Raw genomic sequence first — 11,627 nt, 5'->3', positions numbered from 1 at the left:
CTTTCAGTATCGCCCCAAACTGGACATTAGAAAGGAACAGCCTCAGAAATAGGTTTGAAATCCAGAATTGTGACTCCAAAATAAAATTGCCCACCATCACCCAAAGCAAAATACAGTTGTTTAAAAAAAAAAGGCATTCTTACCGTGGGCAAGTCCTACTACAGATGTCAGGATTTTTTATGGTGCCATTGCTGCTGGGGACTTTGCTATCCATGATGGTATGATAGAGCCAATTTGTGTTCCTGCAATTGAAAAAGTACAATAAAAAAATATTATAGACGTACCAGATTGACCGTACCAATATTTGTGCACTACACTCTGCCAGTCGGCACACATCCTCCCCCACACACAAAAGGAACCTAGGGTGCAGAGTCCTACTGGGAAATCTCCAAAGTTCCCTATAGGCCAGTCCACCCTAACTGGCAGAGAGAACAGAGAGCAGTCAGAGCACATACCTGAACACGTGACCCATACTCAGTCACAGAGAAAAAAAATAATAGAGCGAGAGAAAGAGCATCACCTTATTATATTTTACCCTTTCTATTCCCTGCCTAGAATAGTTGAGAAGTCCAGCCTGCTAGCATTCTAATCATTCATCTAGATATCTTACATAGAATTCGACAAAATAGTTCTTAACTCACTGAGCTAAGTTTCGGAAACATCGAGTAATAGCCATGTAGCTTTTACTGCAGTTTGGTGACAGTGCTGACGTAGCAGTAGACTGCCGTGGCTGCCATGCCAGACACGAGGGCCCCTGGCTTCTCTGCAACATATGGTGCCCCATGCAGGTGAAGGCCTGGCACCCACAGCAGGAAGATATACATGAATTCCACTTTATGGCAGCGGTGCACCCAAAGTACTGTTGGTAATGCAGTGATTTTAGTACATCAAGGGATGCATAGACTCTCTTTATAGTAGTTGGCTACCAGGGTAGCTCAGCAGATTAACAGACCGTTGCTGAGACGTTATATATGCAAAATATAATTATGTGTATTGATATATTGTTGTTGTTTCTTTTAATGTGTTTAAGGTTGAATTTAACCAAAACAATCAAAACAAAAAATATATGCAAAACTTCTTAATCAAATTACTTTTTGCAATTACTTATCAATAAGCAAGTGCTATAAAATGTGTTTGGTCAAGGGATGGTTTGGGCAATGGCTTGGGGTATTTCTGCCTCTGTAGTGAAAACCAAAAGTTGGCACCCATGAACCCTGCTGTCAGCACAACAGAAGCATTTATTTGTGATTAACCAGTTTGATAAACATAACATCTTTATAAATATAACCTGTGATAAAACACAAAGCAAGAGGCACACAAATTACAGAGTATTGGTGTGGTGCTCCAACAAAAAAAAAAAATCTCAAAGAAAACTAGTGAACGCAAGTTTCAGCAGCGTTTTTGAGTTTGGAAATCACTTTTTTCCTATGAACGTGTAAAATGCACACTTGAACAACAATAATGTCTCCAGCATGTAGAATGCTTGCTTTCAACAGTGTTCCCTCCGCCCTCACACTGATGTTCATGGTCCATTGATTTTGGTGGTGTCCCTTTCAGGACAGAAGAAAAGAAACGGGATGAGCAAACAAAGCCAGGAAATGCGCAAGTGACGGTTGGGCAAAGGAGCACCGCGAAGATTAGGTCACTGAGCCCGCAGCTTCCTTCTGCGAAGCTGGGGGCTTGGTAAAGCCTGGTCATGTGTGAGGCAGGCTGGATGCCGGATCCGATGCAGGATCTCAGACCCGGCCAGAGCCGTCCCATGGACCAGAAGGGTGACAAGGCAGGCGGCCGGTGTTGTATGATATCCGGCTCCCCTACAGAAGATTGCTGGAGCCTCGCAATCTGCTGTGTTGGAGCCCGATATAATACAACAACGGGAATGCGTGCATCCATCCCCGCTCGGCTCCTCTTCCCCATGGCCCCCAAGTTGGGGGCACAGAGTGAGAGGGGTGCAGGGTGACCAGCATTGCAGTGATCCGGACCTCCTGCTCGCCTTCTCTCCCCACGCGTTCGCCTTCGTGGGTCCAAAGGGGGAGAGAGAAGCAGAGGCACCGGCAAAGGCCTGAAATGCTCACTTCCCCCACCCCCTCCAACTGTGGTGTGGGGGGCTGAGCCGAGAAGAGGCATCCCTTACCAGGCAAGAAGACGCTGGCAGCACCAGCAGGAAGCAACAATGCAGCGTGAGCACGCGATCCAAATGCAGGAAAGCGCACATCAAGGCTGCATTTATTTCCTGTTTCGTGGCCACGTCACACTGCCTGGGCATGTGCATGGGGGGGGGCAGTGGCTCTCCATGCACAGTTAAGTGAGGCAAAAAAAGTATTTTCTCTTTTCTCACCGTCCTGGATCACACGCCCCACAGATTGAAGACCTCTGCCTGCAGTATGGCTATTCTTAAGGCGAAATACTCAATGGTTATCTTGCTGGTAAGACTACATAGGAGTCTGCATTTTCACTGTATATAAGCATAGTATACATGAACATGCAGGCACCTAGTCAGTAAGACAATGCAGGGAAATGTAGAAACTCTGTCCTATACAGACAGAGAGCGGAAAAAATGCACACAGCCATCCCAAATTAGCTCCTCATTTTGCATGTGCTCGGCATTCCTCACTTTTTTTTGTTGCATTTTTTATAGGATCCAAGTGTGCCTGATAACTACCATAGTACACTTTCCACGCTAAAATGTATAGCAGAGTGTTTTATTTCTGAAGGTCTAAGCTCGAAAACTAACAACAAGGTGACCAAATATAAGAGAAGATCATATAAGCAGGATGGGGACATGACAAGGAGAAGGCATCATGGGATACATTTTTAAAAAGTTGAAATAGCAATTTACATACTATTGGTGACATTCTTATCTGGTCCAATTGCTTTCTAAAAACAAATTACCCTGCATACTGAACTGTTTTCGTCACGCAGCGTAACGTTGAGTGGCTTTTTTCTTTTTTAAATAAGTGAGCTGAGCGTGTGGGCGTGGCCTTGCAAACGTGTGAGCATGGCATTCGAGGGAAGTAGAGCTCTGGGTTTTTCATTTTGGAATGTAGGCATTTATGGTATAATCCGACTTGCCGCTGGCAGCCGAATTTGGAAAAAACATCTGCACTGAATTTCCCTCGGCGTGCACGGCTGAGCCACAAATCACTTCTGTTTGGGGTGGATGTTGCTGCATCAAAATAGGAAAAACAAACCCACCAGCACCTAAATATACCTGCTGCTTCGAAACACTTCTGAGATGTAGAAGCGCCTTATAAATACACAATAAAAAATAGATAGCTGCCCCTACACGGCATGGAGTGGTCCACACAATGCTACTGGGTCTCAAAGGGCCTTTAAATGTGTGATTGATAATGAAAGCAATATAAGGCCTCCCTTTAGCCTTTCACTGCCACACATTACAAAGGGGTAAATGCACAACCCACTCCGCAGGGAATGCCAAATCGCCCCCCCCCCCATGCAGGAGAAATAATAACTGAAATTTTATGCTGGAAATTCATACACAAATGCGTCTGTCTGCATAAAAGACATATCCCCATCTGCTGCACATACATATCCCCATCTGCTACAAATAACAAATCCTCCAGCGCCCCCCCCATCCCCCTCCAGCCGGGAGGATAACTATTTGCTGTACGGTTCACTGGTACAGTGCCAGTCCCATTGGGAAGGGAGACGCGTGCTGTGCCCAGCCCCACTCCATAAAACAGATCTCCCCCGGGCAAATCGCATATCTGCATGAAAAAAACCAAAGAAGAACTGATTCTGCCTGTACTTAGTAAATCTCACACCATATTCACATTACAAACCCCCAAAATACACAGAAACACCACCTTCTCGAGATAACTTTAAGACTTACCATAAACCAAATTCAAGCACCAAATAACACGTTTTCAAACACCAAATAACAATCAACTATACGAAATGTGCTTTGTAACGGAGGAATCTCTCCCCGCTCGTGCAACCCTTGCCTTCCCGCTCAAAGCCTTGCCTTCCCGCTCGTGCAAAAAAGATGACGTCAAATTTGAAACTCACGTGATCCAGAGCAGCCCACGTGATGAAGTGGCGGCGCAGCGTTGCTATGATCCATTTCTCGAATGGGAGCTAGACACTACCAACCCTTTACGAAACGCTCATGACCTGACTCCTGATTCCGGACAGCATCAGGTGAGTGCATGCGCTCCAGCTCTTGTAGTGAATTTTATATGCATTTATTTTCGCATCCATTAACTTAGACGTTCTAACCCCTCTTTGTTATATTGTTAAGAGGAGCCTCTTTTGCAAACCCTGGAAATGCACGTTGAAGCTGTAATTCGTTGTATTGTACTTCTCACCAGTGGCGTTGCTGTTGCTTGGGGGGTGGGGGGAGAGCGGCGTGCCTCGGGCACTCTCTGCCCTCCTCTGAAATCCTGGGCCCGCCCTTGTACACCCCCCCCCCCCCCCCCCTGTTTGTCTCCAACCCGTGCAATCTGTTTCTGAGGAAGCAACGTTTAGCAAAGAAAGGGCTTTCGGCATGGTGTGTCAGGTGCTTTGCATTCAGCTGAACCGTCTGTAAACCTTGGGACAAGCTGTTTGGCCATAGATATTCTAGGAACGATAAAGTTGCTACAATCGAGTCTAAAACGGATGCGGTTTGTAAATGAAAATTGACAAGCATGTACATGTATCGAAGTATTTCTCATCTTAGTTTCTGTGCCTCCACGTGAAAGGTTGCTATTAAAATGAACTCCACTGGAAAACCACTTAAAGCTATGTGCCTACCGTGTTTCAGTTCCCTGTGGGGCTTTTGCTGCATTTTCGTTACAAATAAATGTGTTCTGTGTTTGGGGTAGGGGCTTGGGGGTGGTTGGTGGTGGTGGCGAGTTAGAGAGGGTTTGTGGGGGGGGGAGGGGGACACAGCATTGAAAGAAAATGTTGCACAACAACTAAAAGCTGTTAAGTCACCCTGCAGCCAAGAGCAGCCCCTCCATCAGAATGTAGCGCACTCAACTGCTAAAGATGGGTCATTAGTGACTTAATGGTTTAGTGCCTACATTCTGATGGGAGAGGAGGTACACCAAATGGGTGTGGTAGTTGGTGTGCACAAAAGATTATTTGCAGGAGTGCCTCTGACGTCACACATTGCCCTTTTATAGGCGGCCTCCCTACTTTTGTCTGTGGCCCCCTCTGTACCCCTCCTAAAGGTTATTCTTGGTGGTGGTGCTGCTGCTTACGACATGTTGAAATTAAACACCCGGAGGAAATCCACAGGTAAGGCTGCCCAGGACCTGTGCGCTTCCCCCCCCCCCTGTATCTTTTATTAAAAAAAAAAAAAAAAAAAAACACACACACAAACGTGCTCTCGAGCAATTGCTCCCTCCTCCCTTCATCCCGCCCACCAACACTCGGATTGGCAACTAGGGCCTTAGCAACTTGCAACGGACAACTAGTCCCCCTGCAACAAACCAGCAGCCAGTATCCGGAGGAAATCCACACATAAGGCTGCTCAGGACCTGCATGTCCCCCCACCCCCTGCATCCGTTATTTCAAAAAAGAAAATGCGCTTTCACCTCCCTACCCCGGTCTGCTTCCTACTTACCCACTCCCTCATCCCGCCCACCGACACTGGGATTGGCCTGTTCTCCCTCTTAATACATAGTCCCAGGGCACCCCCACTGCCTGTGCAGCCCCCAAGGCAAAGGGCAGCTCCCTATCGTGTCAGCAAGGGAGGCCAGTGGCCAGCCGTCAACCAGCAGCGACTAACAAGGTAGGTGTGGCCTGGGTTTGGAGTAGAGCAATCACTCTACTCCAGAAGCTTGCCACTCTACCTACCCTCATAGCAGACCAGGCTACTAATAGTAACCAGCTTCACAACTAGTGAGAAGTTAGATTATCACGCAAGTCGCATCTAGATAGAACTGTGGACAATGGCCTGTGTCACACTTGAAGAGAATTGCTAATGCTGCCTTGTTTCACATCTAGAGATTGCCACATTGAGATAGGACTGTAAATATTGGTCTTTCCCACATTGAGACAGAACTGAATATTAGCCTGTGTCACATCCCAGTCAGAATTGTGAATGTTAGCCAGTGCCACATTTAGATTTGTGAATATTAGCTTGCGTCACATCTAGATAGGATTGTGAATATTCGCCAGTGCTGCATCTAAATACCGATGTGGAGATATCACATCAAGATAGCGAGGCCACTAACCAACCCACTAACAATCTCACCCTTCTGCATACACCTCTCAAACTCTAACCAAACGCACCCCTAAAGCACAGAAAACTGCACAAACGTCACTACACCGCAACACACATAGCTTCGCACAACAGAACACGACGGCTACCAACCGAAAAGCACACCTACTCTGAGCGTATGGTGCTAACCGAACTGAAGCTGCCAACAGCACATCACTGCTTTCTTTCACTTTTTCTGCTTGGTCCCACTAACTCGCCCCACCCACTTTTCCTTTTTTTAGATCCGCCAGGGGACCACTCTGGTGGTGATAGTGTGCGGTACAAATGTCCTTTTTAATATTAACATTGTAAGTACGCGACTTTCTATACATCTGGTTTTGAAATTGCACAGGCAGCCTGTTATCGTTGGTATCGTAGACACAGTAGTTGCTCCGAAGCTCATTAACGATACGTTTCAGGCTCTGGAATGCTCACAGACACAATAACTGCTGTGCAGCTACTACACCAGAGCAGGGTCTGTTTAAGTGACTACGTATATAATAATCAGGCCCGTTTCTTGCTGTGCAAAGTGGGCAGCTGGCCGGGGCCCCCCGGTCTCTGGAGTGCGAAATTTCCCCGAGTGCCATGGGGAGAGTAGCTGCAGCACAATAGCTGCAGCTGCTGACTGCCAGTCACATAGTACTTGTGTAACGTTACAGAAGTCAGAGGCTCTCTGAACTTTCGCGCCACTTGGGGTGGGGGCATAAAAGGGCGCCTTCCCTGGTGGCTGCCTGGCTTTGTAATCAGAATACACCACAGAGGAAACTGAGCTTTCCCGGCCCGACACTCCAATTCTTTCTTTGCGCACAGGTCCAGGTAGAAAGCAAGACTGCATTGCCTCCCAACTCGCTTGTGTGCAGAACTACTCAGAAAGAAGGTAGGTACAGCCCGATGCTTCTGTTGACATTTTCGAAAATGTTCCTTTAAACTGTGTACATGGTGTTTGGCTGGTGCTCGAAAAGTAGTTTGCATAGTTCAGAGTGCGTTCTGGACAAGAACAGGTAAATGGGAATATTTTGTTTTACACTGTCCTAGCCCAAATGTATTTATTTTTTGTCCATCGTGTAGACGCCTGCCTCAGTTGGGTCGAGTGTGTGTATTGGAATCGCTTTGCTGTGTTCCTGCTTCCCCTTTAGAATGTGTCCCGCGCCTGAAAGGGAAATGGCAGAACTTGGCTTCACTCTGTTCTGTCCCAAAAAAGTCTAGATGGCAGATACATTTCTTAGTTAGACTTGAAAGCGTATATTGGAAGTTGCTACTGTTCTGGGCACTTTCAGCTGCAACCTTCTTCTTTGTTGGTTTTAATTGGACAGGTTTGAAACTTGGTACTGTTTTTTTGCAGTTCGGAGAACTTCATTTGTTTAGAGTTGGTATTCGGGGCAGGAACATATGGAACTAATGACACTTCGTTTCATGGTTTCATTGAAGTTTTATCCCCATGCAAATTGTTAGTCGTCCTGGCGGGAGTCCTTTCCAATACTGAGTTGGCTGCATTGGTGCAGCTAGGATTTCTCGACAGGGTGAACCTGTGCTGTGTACACGTGGGCCTATGGTAAAGTTTCCCATAAACCAAGGGGAATATATTTGATGAGACAGGTTTGTTTTGCTTTTGCTAGTTCCGTGGGCATGTTCTGAGTTTGAGCTTTGATGGTATATCCTTATTTCATTGTTTAGAACAGCAAAATTGTACTCCTTTCATCGGCAGGGCAAGTATAATGGGCATTAGTTTTACAATGGTAGCGGGCGCCCCTCTCTCGAAAGAACAGACTTGATAACCTGTTCAGTGGTTATTAACCACTTGAGAGTTCGCAGCCACTGCTTTTACTCACTGTGCCTTTCACAGATGGGAAATATCCATTTGCATATCAGTCTTTGTCCTGCCCAGGGGCAGTCCAGCACCGAAATGCAATGGCAACTCCAACCTGAACGAGAGTACCACCAGCAACCCCATACACGTGTTTCACCCTTGTTGGGGATCATCAGTGAGGTGAAGCTGATGCCTCTCTAAGCACAGTGAGAGGGAGACCACGTCTGGTTGCCCCCAGGAGACCTAGGGTTACCAATCCCAGGTTCCTTGAAAAATAGTTTTACAATGGTAGCGGGCGCCCCTCTCTCGAAAGAACAGACTTGATAACCTGTTCAGTGGTTATTAACCACTTGAGAGTTCGCAGCCACTGCTTTTACTCACTGTGCCTTTCACAGATGGGAAATATCCATTTGCATATCAGTCTTTGTCCTGCCCAGGGGCAGTCCAGCACCGAAATGCAATGGCAACTCCAACCTGAACGAGAGTACCACCAGCAACCCCATACACGTGTTTCACCCTTGTTGGGGATCATCAGTGAGGTGAAGCTGATGCCTCTCTAAGCACAGTGAGAGGGAGACCACGTCTGGTTGCCCCCAGGAGACCTAGGGTTACCAATCCCAGGTTCCTTGAAAAATAGTTTTACAATGGTAGCGGGCGCCCCTCTCTCGAAAGAACAGACTTGATAACCTGTTCAGTGGTTATTAACCACTTGAGAGTTCGCAGCCACTGCTTTTACTCACTGTGCCTTTCACAGATGGGAAATATCCATTTGCATATCAGTCTTTGTCCTGCCCAGGGGCAGTCCAGCACCGAAATGCAATGGCAACTCCAACCTGAACGAGAGTACCACCAGCAACCCCATACACGTGTTTCACCCTTGTTGGGGATCATCAGTGAGGTGAAGCTGATGCCTCTCTAAGCACAGTGAGAGGGAGACCACGTCTGGTTGCCCCCAGGAGACCTAGGGTTACCAATCCCAGGTTCCTTGAAAAATAGTTTTACAATGGTAGCGGGCGCCCCTCTCTCGAAAGAACAGACTTGATAACCTGTTCAGTGGTTATTAACCACTTGAGAGTTCGCAGCCACTGCTTTTACTCACTGTGCCTTTCACAGATGGGAAATATCCATTTGCATATGTCTTTGTCCTGCCCAGGGGCAGTCCAGCACCGAAATGCAATGGCAACTCCAACCTGAACGAGAGTACCACCAGCAACCCCATACACGTGTTTCACCCTTGTTGGGGATCATCAGTGAGGTGAAGCTGATGCCTCTCTAAGCACAGTGAGAGGGAGACCACGTCTGGTTGCCCCCAGGAGACCTAGGGTTACCAATCCCAGGTTCCTTGAAAAATAGTTTTACAATGGTAGCGGGCGCCCCTCTCTCGAAAGAACAGACTTGATAACCTGTTCAGTGGTTATTAACCACTTGAGAGTTCGCAGCCACTGCTTTTACTCACTGTGCCTTTCACAGATGGGAAATATCCATTTGCATATCAGTCTTTGTCCTGCCCAGGGGCAGTCCAGCACCGAAATGCAATGGCAACTCCAACCTGAACGAGAGTACCACCAGCAACCCCATACACGTGTTTCACCCTTGTTGGGGATCATCAGTGAGGTGAAGCTGATGCCTCTCTAAGCACAGTGAGAGGGAGACCACGTCTGGTTGCCCCCAGGAGACCTAGGGTTACCAATCCCAGGTTCCTTGAAAAATAGTTTTACAATGGTAGCGGGCGCCCCTCTCTCGAAAGAACAGACTTGATAACCTGTTCAGTGGTTATTAACCACTTGAGAGTTCGCAGCCACTGCTTTTACTCACTGTGCCTTTCACAGATGGGAAATATCCATTTGCATATCAGTCTTTGTCCTGCCCAGGGGCAGTCCAGCACCGAAATGCAATGGCAACTCCAACCTGAACGAGAGTACCACCAGCAACCCCATACACGTGTTTCACCCTTGTTGGGGATCATCAGTGAGGTGAAGCTGATGCCTCTCTAAGCATCAGCTTCACCTCACTGATGATCCCCAACAAGGGTGAAACACGTGTATGGGGTTGCTGGTGGTACTCTCGTTCAGATTTGAATTGCCTTTGTATTTCGGTGCTGGACTGCCCCTGGGCGGGACAAAGACTGATATGCAAATGGATATTTCCCATCTGTGAAAGGCACAGTGAGTAAAAGCAGTGGCTGCGAACTCTCAAGTGGTTAAATAACCACCGAACAGGTTATCATGTCTGTTCTTGCGAGAGAGGGGCGCCCGCTACCTTTGTTAAACTACAAGTATAATGGGCAGAAGGTTCTGGACAGAATTTCGAAAATGCATGCAGTGCAATGATCGTGCATGTGTAACTGGCCCTATGGGGAGAGCCCCTCACATGGATTGATGTAAATGTTTTCTGCTGCACTACAGTAATCTGCATAAGTGTGAATATTTGACCATTAGTAATGCAGTGAGACCAATGCCCGCTTTTGTTGCATGCTTTTTTTCACATTCTTGTTTCTTTAAAATAGGCAGAAGAAGCACTCTCTAATCCACTTTACAGGGAGCTGTCATTTCTATGCGTTTCGTTTTGCATTCCTTTAAAGGTTATATAAAACAGGCCTACAAGTACCAGAATGCAATCTGATATGAGGTTTATTATTTCAGTCCAGAAATTGGGACTACTTGAGATCCTGTCCTGTCGGTTGAATTACTTTGAAAAGTTCTACACGGGTCCCAGAAGGCCATGTGCGATGGACGGATGGTATAGTGAATGGGTTCCACTTCTATTTAAAAGGGTTTCTGCCATTTAATAACTGACCTGGTAACTCCAAAATACCCCGGGAACTGGAATGGAGCAAAAGATTGGAGGTAAACGATAAGGTGTTCCCATGTATACACAATTGATCAAATTATTTAGATGCTCCCAGTATTTACTAAACTGGTTGCTATAATGAATTAATCAAATGATTTTAAAAAACCATATGGTACCTATCGTGCTCTGTTTGTGCAGTATATGCTTGATGACAGATATAACAGAATAAACAAAACTATATATGTAAAATGTTTTAATATGTCACTGGTACATAAACAAATTTGAATCAACAATAACCTATTAAATAAGTCACAAAATATAACCAATATATAATACACCAAATCATAACCGGAGCAAATTTAAACCAGATAAAATAACATGCATTGATTGACAGACTGAAAGAATGCAGTTTATAAAAATGAAGTCAATTTAGCCAATCTGGCTCAATGTAACACATAATGTGCCAGACTATATTTGTCTGTAGGGTTTTTCCAGAAATAACTGTCCCAATTGAAGCTAATTGTTTCAGTCTCTATAGGTAACCAAAAAGCTATTTTCTGGTTTAGTACTGAATGGATATTAGTCCCGAAGGTTAAGTAAAGCTGATGTACATCAAAAGATGAGGCTGATATATTGTACTACTACGCCATCCGCTACCATAAATGATGAAGAGCGTGGTATGCCACGACCATTGGATACGAGAGTAGTCACAACCCTCGTGTGTGGACTGTCGCAAGACTGGTGTTTTTCGGTGGTGAGGTAGAAAAGATAAACCAACTTCGTCAGGATAGTGGTTTGTTTGTTCAGCCCCAGAGTAAT

The 11,627-nt window shown here is 46.1% G+C and overlaps 1 protein-coding gene across 1 annotated transcript in view; it reads left to right on the top strand.

Annotated features, from left to right (window-relative positions):
• Window positions 1–3,903: 3,903 nt before the first annotated feature.
• The window catches only part of CEP57L1 (centrosomal protein 57 like 1), a 391,785-nt gene continuing 384,061 nt past the window's right edge, over window positions 3,904–11,627 (top strand). Inside the window, exon 1 of the mRNA XM_069606543.1 lies at window positions 3,904–4,161. Coding sequence (XP_069462644.1) covers window positions 3,919–4,161 — 243 coding nt within the window. The 5' untranslated portion in view covers window positions 3,904–3,918. The remainder of the gene's footprint in view (window positions 4,162–11,627) is intronic.

This window comes from Ambystoma mexicanum, chromosome 4p, assembly GCF_040938575.1.
Source record: "Ambystoma mexicanum isolate Mex_15411 chromosome 4p, UKY_AmexF1_1, whole genome shotgun sequence".
In the NCBI taxonomy this organism is placed as follows: domain Eukaryota; kingdom Metazoa; phylum Chordata; class Amphibia; order Caudata; family Ambystomatidae; genus Ambystoma; species Ambystoma mexicanum.
The sequence above is the reverse complement of the archived record's forward strand: the minus strand, read 5'-3'. Positions and strand labels throughout refer to the sequence as shown.